The sequence below is a fragment of the Molothrus ater genome, chromosome 6 (assembly GCF_012460135.2).
Source record: "Molothrus ater isolate BHLD 08-10-18 breed brown headed cowbird chromosome 6, BPBGC_Mater_1.1, whole genome shotgun sequence".
NCBI classification, from domain to species: domain Eukaryota; kingdom Metazoa; phylum Chordata; class Aves; order Passeriformes; family Icteridae; genus Molothrus; species Molothrus ater.
Genome location: NC_050483.2, coordinates 55415586 through 55430550, shown reverse-complemented (window position 1 = coordinate 55430550; position 14965 = coordinate 55415586). Strand labels below are relative to the sequence as shown.

Genomic DNA, 14965 nt, shown 5'->3' with positions numbered 1-14965 from the left:
ATGGAAATTTGTAGTGGTTTGGCTTGTTTTTAACTATTATGTTTTCCAAGTGTGCCCATAATGAGTAGATGGTGACCTAATATTTTGCAGCAGCACAGGATATCATGAAGGGAGTGAAAACTGAAAGGTAACACTGGATTTGCTTGGGTGGAGAAGGGAGCAGCCAAAGCAGCTTTCCCTTCCCAGATCTTTGACCTCATAGAAACTTATATCAGTTTTCTTAGTTTGCTCTTCCATCTGTGTTTCTGGGCTCTTAAGCTGGCATAGGAGACTGATGATATGTTATATTCAGGTGTAATAAGGGTGTTCTATCTTGATGCTATTACTGTTTTTAGTTATCATAGAATAACAGAATGGCCTGAGTTGGAGTTAAAGGTCATCCAGTTCCACCCCCTGCCTTGTGCAGGGACACCTTCCACTAGTCCAGGTTGCTCAGAGCCCCATCCAGCCTGGCCTTGAACACATCTAGGGATGGAGCATCCACAGCTTCTCTGGGTAACCTGTGCTAGGACCTCAGCACCCTCACACTAACAAATTCATTCCCAATATCCAGCCTAACCCTACTCTCAGTTTGAAGCCACTCCCCCTTGTCCTGTCACTACAAGCTCTTCTCCATCTTTCTTGTAGGCTCCTTTCAGGTATCAGAAGGCAGCAATTAGGTCATCCCAAAGCCTTCCCTTTTCCAAGTTGAATAATCCAAATTATCTCAGCCTTTCCTCATAGCAGAGCTGCTCCATCCCTCTGATCATCTTGGTGGCCTCCCCTGAACTCTGTCCAGCAGTTCAGTGTCCTTCCTGTGCTGGGATCCCAGGCTGGGGTGGGGTCTGAGCAGAGCAGAGGACTCCCTTACCCCTGGGTCTTTCTTGGGCTGCAGGATATGGTGAGTGTTGTAGGTCACACAAATTGATGGCTTGCTCTTTGAGACCATCTCACCACTGTGATCATTCTATTACTGTCAACTTGAGCAGTACATTCAGCAGGTGCTGGCAGGGTGTTGTAGGCAGCTGAACAATTAACTGGATGTTGGCTGTTAGCATAAGTGGTGAACTGACCTAACCCATATTTGGTTTCTTTAACAGTTAACCTGGGTTTATTTCTTCCCTTACTTTGGCTGGCTAATGAAATGAAATTAAGAAATACTGTCACAGTCAAGAAGCATGTATGTTCCTTGACTTCTTTCACAGACATGTTACTTGACCTCAGTGACCTTCTTCAGGTATTGTACCCTTTTTTATTTTGACTTTTTTATTAATTGTTAAAGTTTAATTTTTTAAACTTTAAATTTGTTTTAATTTTTCTTTAAAATATCTGAGTGGAAAATCACTGGGTTTGGAAATCTGAGTAATTTTCCAGTAATATTAAATGTCAGAAAAATTTTTTGCTCTTAATGCTGCAAACAATGTAGAAGGAGTTGGTATGATCCTTTCATCAGGATTCAGAGTCACTGCAGTGGCACAGGGTCAGATGCTGCATATTTTTAAAACAACAGTTGTTGACGACAGAAATAACCTTTTTGGTAGGTAATGCTGCATAAATGTATCGTGCACTTCAGAACTGTGTTTTATAAAATGTATTTTGAGAGAAATACGAACTTGCTCTGTCTGTAGAAATAGAAATGGAAATAGAAACAGAGAGCTCTACTGACATATGTTGTCCTACCCTCATTCTCTCTGTTACAACTGTTTTACATACAATGAGAGTAGGTTACTTGCATCTATTTTTGTCCTCCCAGCTGTCTTGGTAAATGGCATCCCTCTGAAGACTATTTATTGCTTGAAGCAATCTGCTGGAATTGCAATAATCAAATGCATCTTTAATTCTGAAATTTAGTAACTTTCTTCTCTTTTCTAAACTCTGATTGAATTATTTTGATTGCTCACGACCAAACAGTGCATGTGTAGAATGAAGGTTTGTTTTCCTTCTAAACACAGGTAATTTTTCATGGTGATGGTTTTGAAATAGAATGATCACAGTAATATGAAGAACAGTCACAATGTGAACTAGAAGAAGAGATATTGTATCTGTAAGAAGAAAAAGAAAAATGTATTGTCAGCAGAAACAGACAAGAAAAATTGATTTGTCTTCTCCCCTCTGTGCATTCCAGCCAGAAAAGATTCTGAGATGGAACTTATGGGGGACCAAAAGGTTAAAGAGAGGTAACTGAGGAGATGGGAGAGACAGAAATATATGAGTAGTAGGGAAATAATCAACTCCTGAAAGAGAAAAATCCAAGATTTCAGTGTCTTGATTTGCATTTAACTGTCTTCTGATGAGCTCTACTTTGTGGCTTCTTTAAGGTGAATCTGAGCAAACAGGAATGTTGAATGTTATTGTTAACTCTACCTATCCAGAAAGTCCTGTTTAAGAATACATAAATGAGTTTTTCAGGTTCTAGCTTGATGTTTTTTTTCCTCCTCCACAAGTCTGTTTAAAAAAAAAAATCAAACAAGCAAAGCCACAAACCACACAGAAAACCACAACTACAAATCGAGCCAAAAAAAAACCAACAAAAAAACCCACCCAAGCCACCTTGATAGCAAAACATTTGTGGCCCAGGCAGTAAATTTAGTACATTCAGTACATTCTGCTTTAGATAAGTCTTTGCCCACAAAACCTAAAAAAGAATTATTTTTTCAAAAACAGTTCATTAGATGATACTATTTTACTTTGAAGAGCCTCTTTTTTTCAAGGCCTACTCTGCTATCCTGAAGTTGGGATATAAATGTTCTTAAGGAAGAAGAGTTCAGAGCAGCAGTAGTAGTGGTGGCAGCAAATTACTTTCCAAACTACTTAATTTGTTCATACTCATCTGTACCAGATTTGTCATAAGTGGTCCAGGTAACTGTTTTTCTGAGTGAGATGAGAAAGGTGTTGATTTTATATCACAAAAAAGTCACATCTGAAGTCTAAAAAATGAGCTACTGCTGACCTGCACCAACTCTGGCTTAGAAACGAATAGTGAATGGTGAGATATGCTGAGTTTTTTCTTCAGAATGTTCCTGATGGAGACAATCTGGAAGGATGTTTCTGCAGCTCAGTTGCAGTGGGAGGTGAGGGACCTGCAGGGCCCTTTGTCATCTGGCTGCAGGAATTTTGTTAAGAAAGTCACCACATGAAACATCCTTACAGATTGTCTCCATGGAGGCTGCTGACTGAATTATTGAGCACCCTGAAATAGGTTTCAGTGCATTTGAGGGTGAAATAATCATAGAATCAAAAGACCTCCAAGACCACCAGGTCCAGCCATCAACCACCACCATGTCCACCATTTAACCAAGTCCTGAATCTGCTGTTCCCTACAACTCAGTACTTGTTTAATGACATATATTATATTCTTTTTCTCTTGCTGCTCTTTAGAAAAAAAGTGGTAGAGGTAATTCTAAGAATGCCCTCTTAGGCTGTGGTTTGTACTTGTTGTACAAGCCCTCTTCCAGTCTTTCTTGAATTACTTTGGGACTTAAAAATATAAAAAAATAAAAATAAAATATAATTTTAAAAAATGTCCCCTACAGTGTAATGTGCTTTTAGGATAGTATTGTGCTGCTAAAACTTAGCAATAGAGGAGACTAATTTTTACTGTTAATGGCAGTCTGTTTAAAAAGTCATATCAGTTTTCCTCTTATGCTGATGACTGAGATGTGGGAGTTTGTCTTGTTCCACTGGGGAACTGCTGCATTTTCATAAGAATTTTTGGAGCTTCAAAATTGCTGCCATCTTGGGAAAAGACAAAAAGTCTTTTTTTTTGTCTTTTTTTTTTAATTGGAAAGGCAATTTCCTTGGGTGTTTTATCTTCATGTAAAATACATCTTACATCTTGGAAATCTCCTGTTGAAAGTGTTGTTGGATCCAGAATGCCTCTGATACATTTGGACTTCAAAGCAGGATCTGAAATGATCTGAAAATGTCCAGAGCCCTGCTACAAATCAGGCGCCTTCCTTGTGCTGAGCAGTCGTGCTGCTTGTTGATTGAGTTGGAAGGACAGGGAAAGTACTTGCTTATATTTTCAGATCCTGCATTTTACTTGCAAATATAGTCCTTAGAGAGGTCTGCAATCAGGCCTTTTGTTTGCTTTTTTGTTAGTCCAATGTAAGCAACAGGCCTGGCTTGTTTAGGAGAGCTGCAAAGCCTGTCTAGCCTTGGCCAAGTTCTGAACAGTTTAGGTTTTCTCCCATCTTTCCAAGCATCCCATTCCTTGCACCTGGAGAACTGTTTGGCTGAAGTTTCATCTCAGTGTGGTGAAAGGCTGCCTTTCACATCCTCAGAAATTGCTGGGGGTTTTTTTAGTCTCTTGTCATCTCCAGTGTCATGGTCTTTGCAATGGGGTCGCAGAAGGCTTTGGGGAAGGGTTTGGCATTGCTCTGATCCCCAGTTTCAGCCTAGTAGAATATAATTTTTAGCATGCCTTATGGTGTGTCCTGTTATTAAACAAGGCTGGTGTTCACTGAAGAGATCTCAGACATCTGAAGAGCCAGGCTCTTTATAGGAGTGTGCAGCAGGAAAATTACCAGCAATGGATGTAGTTAATTAAAATGGGATGTTTCTACTTGATATCAAGAAAAGGTTTTTCACTGTGAGGACAGCCAAGTGTGGAAACAGGTCATTTAGAGCAGTTTTGAAGTTTTTATCCATCAAGGCTCTCAAGATCCAGGGCAACCTGGTCTGTTCTTGTGGCTGAGCCTGCTTGGAGCAGGAGGTTGGGCTGGAGACCTGATGAGATCCATTCCCACCTGAACTACACTGTGGTTCTAGGTAAGGGAAGAGGGATGCCCAAGAAGTGAAAATCAGTGACTAGTACTTGCTTGGTCTCTCTTCCACTTCAGAACAGAACTCTCACCCCTATTTCTTCATCTGCAGTTTGTCTGGTACTTGCTTGTCTAGAAGGATTTTTATTGTGGATTACTTTTGAACACTTATTTTCATTTATTTAATCTAAAGGCAGCATTGGGCTCCCTGACTCTTCTATGATTATTGCAAATTATTACTCTCTGACTTTCTTGCATAGATGGTTTGATAATGGCTTACTGTACTGCTGTGGTATTGGAGGAGGAACTCCAGGACTGCCATGGATGTGATTAGCAGAAGGAGAGTCTCCTTTGGAGTCCCCTGACTGAAGGCAGTGCTTTAAAGCCCAGTATGAGAGGGAAGCTGCTTAGTTTTGATTTGTGTCTCTTTTGAATGACAGCCTGACAAGCTGAGTTTGGTACTTGTTTGTATTTTTGTGTGCTACCTTTTGACTGCTCTAAATGCAGTATGGATCAAAAAAAATAGGATGTTTCAGTTTATTACATGGAGAAAGGTAAAATAGAGTATTCTTTTAAAGACTGTACTGGTTTGCTTCAGTTTTTGATACCCTTTGTTCATTTAAAGTTATTAACATGTTGACTGTATTTGCCTTTATTGCCCCTATGCAAATTGCTGTTGATTGAGTTAATTTAAACAACCTGTTTGGGACCTTCAGGCATTACTACACTAGAAATGTTAATAATGAATCAAATAACCACAGGGGCCTCTTTCCCCAGCAACAGACACTCTCCTTAAAAACTCATTTGCTTTTCGTGCTTGCTTAATTATTTAGGCAAGCAGCCATGGATGTTTCACAGTGTGAATTCTCATCGTGTTCCAACTGCCCGGTCTTTGTCTTTCCAGAGGAATATCTTAACCACTGTCACCATTTGTTGTACTCTGCCAGAATGCCACACTGTGGTCTTGAAAAGCCTTTTTGGAAATTGCTTGTAGAGGGGTTATTGTTTTATAACTTACAGTCCAGCAGAAACTTCCATTCAATGGTAGCAGCTTTATTTTTTGCTACTCTCCAGAAGTTAACGTGACCTGGTAACCTGGTAACTGTATGAATGGGAGAGTCTCTGTTTCCCCAGGAGAGTTTAAAATTCTGGAAGGTGTTAGACTGATGAATTCCTGTGTTACTGGAAATGAGGTGTTTGTTGCTATTTCTGAAAGTGGAAGTATATTGGTATTTGTGAACAGATCAGGCATGATGTGAAAGCAAGAGGAAATGATGAAAGGATAAAGAGTCTCCCTGGAAGTGTCCCTTTGAAATCAGTGTCTGATGACTGACAGATGTGAAATGAAAAGACAGTCTCCAAAAAATACTGTGAAGGGCAAAGAGCATAACAAGTAGAAGGATCTTGTTGTGAAGATGTAACTGAATAATTGGAAGCCAATCCTTCACTAAATGCCCCTTTTAATTAACATAATGTGTTTGATAATGAGAGCAGAAATTAACTGTTGGTAAAGGACAACATCTTAGAGAATCTTAAGGTCTCCTCTAAAAAGAGGTTTTTGCAGTGCCTTGGTGAGCACATACTTTGTCTGAAAAATGTCTTCCTGCTAAAGAAGCTACTTGGTTTTTTGTTTTGCCCTTTTTTTAAATTTTTAATCTGTGATGGATTCACATGCTTGTAAACTTACTCTGTTAAAAATGAGTTGAATGTAAGAGAATATGGTAAAAACTATCAGGGTATGCAGATATTTTAAAATCTCCCCTCTAGCAGAGGTTGACACCCCTCTTTTGCATTAGGTTGATGCTTAAACTTAGTGATTGCATCAAGTTTTAATTTTAAATTATATTTACATTTTAATATATGGTGAAAATCTGCAAAAAAAGAGCACAAGTCTTATGAAAGTGTATAAAGCAATTGTCTCACTTCAACAGTTTTGATTGGGGAGAGTTTGGAGAAATACTGTTTTTCAGTATGATCCTTTTAAATTAAGGGGAAAAGAGGCTGAAGTTGATGTGGTAAGCTTTAAAGCTGTACCAATCCAAGTTTAAGCCTGAGACATCCTTTTAGAAGGGCATTTTTGTTTATTCACCATTCTAAAAACTCATATAAAATTAGGTTTTATAAATGCAAATGTCATATGATTCTAAATTTGGAACGTTAAGCTTTTGATGGATTGGAGTATATGAATTTTTATAAGAAGTTCTTAATGAAGAAAGAACTAGAAATTAAAGTAGGCCTCTAAATTAATTCTCCTAATTTTCTAAGCTTAATGGAGTGCAGAAAAACCAAATGATGAGAGTAAAGAAAGACCTCTCTAAATGCCTATTTTATATCATATCTCTTCTGTCACGGGATCTGTGTGTGCATGTGAGTAATAGCTGAAATCAGTGATAGAGGAATAAAATTTTAGTGAAAGGGCCACCTTCCACTAAACCCAGGAGATCTTAAATATCATGTTTCAGGAGTTCAGTGGCATTATAGATTTCTGAGTGAACTTTATGCCATCTTTAATTTTTCATTTATGAGAAGTGCCCCAGAACCCGTGAATATCTGTTAACTTTCAAAGTTGAGAAGCATATTGTTTGAGAGGGCCTGAAGTCATTTTTCCTACTGATTTGCCAGAAAAACTGGAAGCAATTAAATATTCCTGATTCTTTTTGTGACCCTGGCATTGAAAATATGTGAGCTTCATGAGGAAAACAATACAGAACATGGACTGTACTGTATATTTTGCTTTCTTTCTAAATAGGTAGTAACCAGGAACTACAAAGAAATGGGCTTGTGAGCAAAAGAAAGAAATTCCCTCATTTACCATTTCTATTTTAATTTATTATTTTGTGCAAATACATAGCCTGCACCTTGAAGTCAGTCATAAAACACTGATGATGTGGGTGAAGTGGAAAAGCAGGTTAGATTTAAGTGCATTACTTCTCAAATAAACCATAGATCAGGAGACTTTTAGTTAGTCCAAGGAAAGAAGGATAAATAGTATTTGAGCACATTTATTATTCATTTGTCTTTGCTTTAGATTTAATTTGGAAATCACTTTGATTGTTAGAACTTCACTAGAAAAAAATACATACTTCTTTATGCCTCTTCATATTTATTTGCTCTTTATTATTGGGTTTATGAGAGTTTGCTTGGGAGGAGTTTTAGGCAGTGATGTGGTTTGATGGTGACAACCATCAAGTGTTTGGATGTCATGACAAGGAAAAAGGCTGGAAGGAAAAAATACTTGTTTGGATTAGAGTTTTATGTTGTTTTTTTCCCTAGACTAATATGAGAGAACTAGTTGAGTTTGTGAAGCCTCTAATAGAAACATCATATGTACTTGGCTCCACTGAAGTAGCTTTATTGATTTGTGCAGTGAAATCGTCCTTGCAGAACAAGATCTAAGTGATGAGGTTCAAGATTTATAGTAACTTGGTCTGCCAGCTTAGAAGGCTGAAATTGCAGCCAAACACTCATTCTTTATGTTAATATTTTTTAGACAAAAGGTCAAAACAACCATTTTTGAGTTTGCAGTGAATCTAAAGCCAGCTGAAACGCTGCAGACATTTTGCTTTAGTGATATCTGTTCTGTCTCAGTGGCTCATGGAAAGTCACACACTCTCAGGCTCCAGTATCAATTGCCAGATTCTGTAGGTGTGGATTTTTTTCTGCATAAAATTTGGTAACTTATTTCCTAGAAAATAGACTTCTCATTCAGAGGGTATATTTTGCACTTTTCCTTCCCCTAGAATAGTGCTTCTATGTTGTCTGCTATTTCAGGAAGAAAAAGGGCAGTGAAACTTAAGGCTATATTTTTGCATCTTGTAGGCCACTCCAACCATTGGTCAGACACAGCATGAAATACACTCATTTCTCACTAAATATGGAATGAATTACCATCATCTCATGTATAATTGATAGCACAGTCACTTTCAGGATATATGATCATTCTGAGGATATCTTTGAAGTTCTAAGTTCTGATTTGCAAAATATATTTGAGAAAAATACACATTAAGAACATTTTCACGTAAACATTTTGAAGGGCTAGGTGAAAATATGTCAGTTGTTTGGGGGTTTGGTTGTTGTTGAGATAGATATATTTTAGCTAGGTTGGTAGAACCATCTATACACTTGGGAGGAAAGTCTGCTTTTAACCTGATGTTGGCAAAGCTCTTTGATGAAATGGAAAGAGCAATATTTTTTTTAATTCCATTGGCTTGTGCCATAATCATCACTCAGTTGTGTAATTGGCTGCTAAGTAAACACTTCACTACCCAGGCATAGGAAAGAGAGGGGCAGTTTTGTTCCATAAAAGCAGCAGAGCATATACCATTGTTCAAAACAACCCCAAAACCTTGTAGGAGGATGGAGTTTTGTATACTCACCTTGACCTTTACATATGCCTTGGGGGAAGCAAGGTGTTCATGGAGCTCCATGGGAATGTTTGAGACTGATTGGGAACTGGAGTGCATCCTGCCTTTCTTGCTGACCACAAAAACACAACTTAAGATAGAGAAAGAAAACTTCCTCAGACTTGTAAAATACAAATATGGCTCTCTGTGCTATAAATTGCAAATCAGAGTATGAAGAGTAACTCCTACCCTCAATTTACATCCTCCTGGGTGCAGCAGTGAAGGAGGGGATAGGAGCAGAGCTCTGTCCCTGATGCCTGAGCAGGTTTGGTGTGGTTTAGGGCTTTTCTGATTATTTTTTGTGTTGTTTTTTGTTTTCTTCTTAATATTTTTAATGCGATCTGAGGCAATAGCCAAATAGCAAGATCTGACAGATAACCCTTGGGGCACGTAGCACCACTCCTTGATTTGGTGAAAAGTTTGGTGTGTGCTTGTGCAATACTTAATTATGCCACTACAGATGATGCAGAACTGCAATTTGTACTGACTTGTACTTGCTCAGGTTTTGTAATGGTGCAAGATAAATGACACTTTATATATACTGATATTACATTGAAGTCTACTTAATGCCTTATGATGTAATGTGACAACTGAAAAAGTGTACTACAGAGGCAGCACTGAGCCCACTGAAGAGCATGATGAACAACTTTTTATAATTTTTTCAATATAAACTTATGCTTTGATTTACAATGCTAATTTGTGCAGATTTTGACAGGCACTGAGTATTATCCTGTACATATGAATATTGCTTGTATAACTTGAATTTTTTTAAACAGGTTAAGATTTTGAAAGTTGAGGTTTTCTCCTTTCCATATAAATGTTCTATTAAAAACATTTGTGGTTTATGATCTACATAATGCTTTTTTTGTCTTTTAATAGGTGAATGTCTATGTGCTGGGAAAAACCTTCCTTGTGTTGGCCAGAGAACTCTGCATAAATGCTCCAGCCATAGGTATTTTTTTCAATGATATGACTTTTGACTATTTGAATCTTTTATTCCTATGGTTACTTGAAAAGAAATATGTATGTATGTATGTATATATACACAGTATTGTATGTTAATACTCAAGTAGAAACTTTATAGTGAAGCTGGAATCAATCCAGGCCGAGGAGCATTGCTGACTATAAGAGCCTGTTCTCCTTTATGGAAGAGCTTTTTTGGAACTAGATGTTGTTTTCTTTTGCAAATAGTTTTGTTGCTTTTTCCAAGAGTAATTTGGGCTATACTAAGACAATGGACTGACGTGTAACAAATTTGTGTGTGTCAGCAAGCTCCTGCAGGCCTGTCATGCTTCAATTCCACAGCTGCAACATTTGGTAAGTATTTGCCAAATTTACTATCTGTCGTTCACCTGTAGCTGGGCTGTTCAGTGCTTGAAATACGAGTGGCTTGGTGGAAAATGAGCAACTTTTTCCAAACATGTGAATAACTTCAAACAACTCAACACTGAAATTGTAACTGTGATAGGAAGGTGGGGTTTAACCTGTCAAAAGGGTATACAAGCCATTCTCTAGGTTGTGGGTTTAAGCCAAGGGGATTTGTGCCAATTCCAGTTAAAAGAGTGCATTTATAGCGAGGTCTTGTGACTGTTACCCACCACTGTGTAGGAATTATCTGCCTGCATCTTTACCCACTCTCACTCCCACTCTCTTTCATCTGTACCAAGAGAATCAGATGGCTGTGTTGCAGAAGGACAACACAGGCACACCCCTTGAGCTGTTCTGGGCTGGCACAGGGCTGCTGCTTCTGCAGCAAGGGGAGCAGCAGCTCCCACACAGAGCACCGCACAGCTCAGGTCTGCTGCAGAGGTCTTGTTCTCAGTAATCTACTCCCCTTCTTACTTTTCCTTACTTTTTTTGGTCCTTTTTTTAGAGAGAGAAAACAGGCAGGATTTGCATTGCAGCTTAGTTTCAAGGTGAAAATTAATGCAGCTTGGGAAAAGGCAAACTTGTTAGATGTAGAGGTACTTGTTATACATGGAAAAAATACTGGTTTAGACTGCTGTTTGAGCACTCTCTTCCAAGCCCATCCTAAGATTTACAAAATCCAGTAAATATTTCTAATTGGCTCAGCTATCATCATGAGACCTTTGAGAAAAAACTTTTATCACTTTCTGAGGAAAGTACTAGCAGAGAATGATTGCTGATAATGCCTGGGACTGTGTTTTCCAAAAAAGAGCAGGAGGAAAGATCCAACAGCTTTTTTTTCTTTTTTTTTTTTTAGGTGGCTTATTTCTAATTAGTAATCTTAAGTGAACCTTAACACCATCTTGCAAGTATTTTTCTAATGCCTGCTGCTCTGTATAAAGATAGGATGTAAATTCAGATAGTGTCTGCCAGTAATACAGCCCTGGGCAAAATTTGTGATGCAGCCCTGTCACTGAATTAATTAACTTCATCTGTGTGTCTTGACTCTGGCCTTTCGAGGGGGGATATAGTTTGACAGGTGCAGTGGCAGTGTTGCTGTTTGGTGGGCAGGCTGGAGGATAACAGAGATGCTGCATGTGAAGGGGCATTAGGAGTTTTCAAATATAACCACAGGATGATTTTCATCAGCTTTGATTATACTGATGGTTTGTCTAGCTTCAGCTTGGGCAACACACAAAAAACCCTGAGCTTCCTCAAATGTCAGCTCCTTTTCTCCTGAAGGGAAGATAAAGGCTGCTGATGGATAGTTTCAGTTACCAAGAGAGGGAACCTTCCTATTTGCTGGGTGTGGATGCACACAGGGACCAGACTACAGTGTCATCACCCTGTTAGCTGTACATGAATTAACACACACGAGCCATAAGGTCAGCAAAGATCAAGTACACAAGATTTAGGGCAAGTAAAAATGTTTTATATTTCACAGATCCGTAAACTGCTCTAGTTTAGAACATTCTGTTTGAGTCAGCTGCAGTCTGCAAGTTAGTTATCTATATACAAAATAAATGCACAGTACGTGCAAAATTTAACATTTTTCTGCATGTTGCAGTCTTAATAATTAAGTCAAATAGCTTATGAATAAATAAAATAAGATTAAATTCAAGAGCATTCCTTCACTTATTTGTATAGCCTGATGTAGCAGATAGGTAAGTAGCATAACATTCCATACTGCTGCAGAGTTTGTAGTAAAACCGAAAAATCCCTTAATGTGCATCATTGCAGCACTGGAATACAATCAAGGTGAAATGCATCATGCATAGAAAATGAGCTCAGGTATTTGTCCTCCTTGTACTCCGGTTCCATTAGTACTGTCCGAGGAGCATTGGAACTGGAACGTCACTTTCCCGCACTGCACTTCAGTCATTCCCTCTTGTCCAAAGTAACTGAGTTCGTTCCCATCCAGAATAGCACTTACATTGTAAAACGTGTCTTGCTCAACCTGCACGGGGTGTTCAAACCACACCGAGAAGGTGTTACTGGAGCCGTCGGAGGTAAACTTTGTCAGATTTTGAGCAAGGACAACGCCTAAGCGCTTCAGTTCGATTTTGACGCTGTATTCAGCTTTGCCACAGCTTGACCCGTACAATCCCAGTCCCGCTATAAATATCCGTTTGTCTACGGCAAACTGAATACTGTCACACCGGCCCCGGTACCTCCACTGATTGCTGCGATACGCAGACGACTGAAACCGGTGGCAGCGCTGAGGCACGAGTCCTTTTCTTTTCGTCAGGGGGAACTCTAGTTTGGGTTTATTTGCGGCTGTGTACCATAGGAATATGTTGTGAGTCTCCTCAAGGGTGAGGATGTCGGACTGGGCAGCTCCGTTGGCAAACTCTTCCAAAGTCATGGTTGGAATCCGCACCAAGTACAAAGCTTTCCCTAATACATTCCTCTTGTTGCGTGGCGTCACCGGCAGCCCTTGCCTTTTGCATTCAGCCTCTGCCCAGTTGAGAACGGCCTCGAAAACTACCACCTCCTTGGTGTTGAGTGCTTCCCGGGTTACAATGATCTCTAGTGTTTGTTGATCTATCTCACAGAAGCCCTCTGACTTCAGTGCCATTTCTGCCTGAGCATCAATCACTTCCCAGCAGCGCTGCGTCAGCTCTGGCTCCTCGAAGAGCCTGCTCTGAGACAGCAGGACACAAGCGTTCTTCGCTTCTAAGCTGGTCTCCAAAAAATTAACGCAAGCCTTTGCTAGGGCCGGCACGATGTACTTCTTGGCAGCATAGAGTGTAGCCAGAACTGTGTCAGCTTCCAGGTCTATTTCATCACTATACATGTATCTAGACGGAGGGGTGAAAAAAAAAAATTAGTTTCTCAGGGAAAAAAAAAAAGTAGGCCATGAAAATAATCTATATTCGTCTTTGCTGGCAGTGAATCTGACATTCAGTATTTGTCAGCACATTAAGTAAACAGCAATAAGTGCATATTGCACAATGTCAATTAGGAGATGTATATTTTATAAGCTACTTTGATTCTGTCCATGTAATTAGCAGACTTGTAGTGGCCACTTACTTTAATAGGATTAGAAAGGCTGCAGGTTCCACATCTGGTATATGGATTTCAGATTTGACCTCTGCGAGATCGCCATAAAACATAGCATAGAAGACAGAGCTACCAACTGCCAAAACATACTGGAAAATAAAGAGAGAGAAGCCTCAGTAACATGGATCAGGAACAGCCGAGCGTGCTGGCTTTCCTAAAAGCTACATTTAGCGAAAGTTACAAGCTGCAGTGGAAAGAGAACACTGCCTTAGACTGCTCCCTTTAATTGCAGTGTATATGCGAATTACTTCTGGGATTAGACAAGAGCTATAATTAGGAAAAAAAAAAAAAGGTGCCTAGTTGTAAGGCAGGGGGAAAAGGCGACCTGCACAGCAGCATTAAAAACGCCAAAAATTATCTGCACAAACCTTATGGGCAGGAACTTTCTTGGATGCCCCTGGCGGGCCCACGATGAAGTGAACGTCAGCCATGAGTTCGTTATTGAACATCAGCGCGTTCCTGCAAGCAGGGGAGGGGGGAGAAGCCCCGTTAGCCGCGGGCTGCCCTCGCCCGGTGCCCCAGCCTCCCGCCGGCGGCCCCCGCGGCTCCAGCCCAGCCCTGCGCTCTCGCCTGGCCGGGGCGCAGGTGCACAGGGCGGGCGGGCGCCTCTCTCTCTCTCCCGCCCGCCCGGGGAGGGTCCGGCGGGCCTGGCCCTTACCTCTCCCGCAGCGTGGGATGGAAGGATTGCCAGTTGGCGCTCTCCAAGTTGTTGTTGTTGAGGTTTTGGAGCTGGGGCGGCGGGGGCGGCTGGGCGCTCTGCTGGAGCTGCAGGGCGTTCTTCTTGCTGTTGGCAGCGGTGGCGGCGGCGGCGGCGTTGCTGTTTGCAATGTTAGTGTTGGTGCTGGCAGGGTAAAGTTCTGCAGCCATCTTCTTCTTCAGGGACAGGGGCACTATCTCATAGCATCCTGGCACCTTGCCGTTTGACCTCACACTCTTTTTGGACTTCTTTAAGGTCTCTGGAAGCAGAAGAAAAAAAGTCAAACACTTCATGATCCTGCCATTGAGGCAACCAGGGGGCAGTGGCATGAGCAAGAGAACTAACAGATCCCAAATGCGAGTCCCACTATCAGGATATTTTGTACGCTTCTAGATGCAGGGTGGCCTTTGGTTTTTTTGGAGTGTGTGCCCGCTCTTTGGTTACCGGCCCGACGCACCTTTCCGGGGGGAAAGGGGTGATGCTGTGTCGGTTCAGTGCCAGCGCTCACCTTGGCTTGTGGGGGGGTCCCAGCCTCCACGGCACTGCCACGACTGCAGCGGGGAGCCCGAGCGGGGCCGGCAGGCAGTTCCTTCCCCAAGGAACGGGGAGAGAAAAATAAAAAAAAATGAAAAAAAAAAAAAATGAAAAACCAA

General features: G+C 40.6%; 2 protein-coding genes across 3 annotated transcripts in view; one reads left to right on the top strand and one right to left on the bottom strand.

The window, feature by feature from the left end:
• The window catches only part of BRF1 (BRF1 RNA polymerase III transcription initiation factor subunit), a 173965-nt gene that overhangs the window by 67982 nt on the left and 91018 nt on the right, over positions 1-14965 (top strand). The window contains exons 4-5 of the mRNA XM_036383304.2: positions 1185-1216; positions 10025-10097. Of these exons, the coding sequence (XP_036239197.1) occupies positions 1185-1216; positions 10025-10097 (105 nt within the window). The remainder of the gene's footprint in view (positions 1-1184; positions 1217-10024; positions 10098-14965) is intronic.
• On the bottom strand, positions 11963-14948 carry BTBD6 (BTB domain containing 6). 2 transcript variants are annotated; one of them, XM_036383306.2, is made up of 5 exons: positions 14821-14948; positions 14274-14571; positions 13984-14074; positions 13586-13704; positions 11963-13353 (listed from the first exon to the last, which is right to left on the bottom strand). In XM_036383306.2, exons 2-5 carry the CDS (start codon positions 14480-14482, stop codon positions 12321-12323), a joined length of 1452 nt encoding a protein of 483 aa, XP_036239199.1. In that variant the 5' UTR covers positions 14483-14571; positions 14821-14948; the 3' UTR covers positions 11963-12320. The 2 variants fall into 2 exon arrangements, with proteins under 2 accessions (XP_036239199.1, XP_036239198.1); XM_036383305.2 differs by having other exon boundaries at positions 14274-14940.

Bases quoted from the DNA above. Each gene is read 5' to 3' on its own strand.
- BTBD6 (XM_036383305.2), bottom strand. From the start codon at position 14,641: ATGCCACTGCCCCCTGGTTGCCTCAATGGCAGGATCATGAAGTGTTTG. The intron at 14,075-14,273 runs GTAAGGGCCAGG...CCCTGCTTGCAG, and splicing joins CATCCCACGCTGCGGGAGAG to GAACGCGCTGATGTTCAATA. The intron at 13,354-13,585 runs GTAAGTGGCCAC...CCCTCCGTCTAG, and splicing joins GCCTTTCTAATCCTATTAAA to ATACATGTATAGTGATGAAA.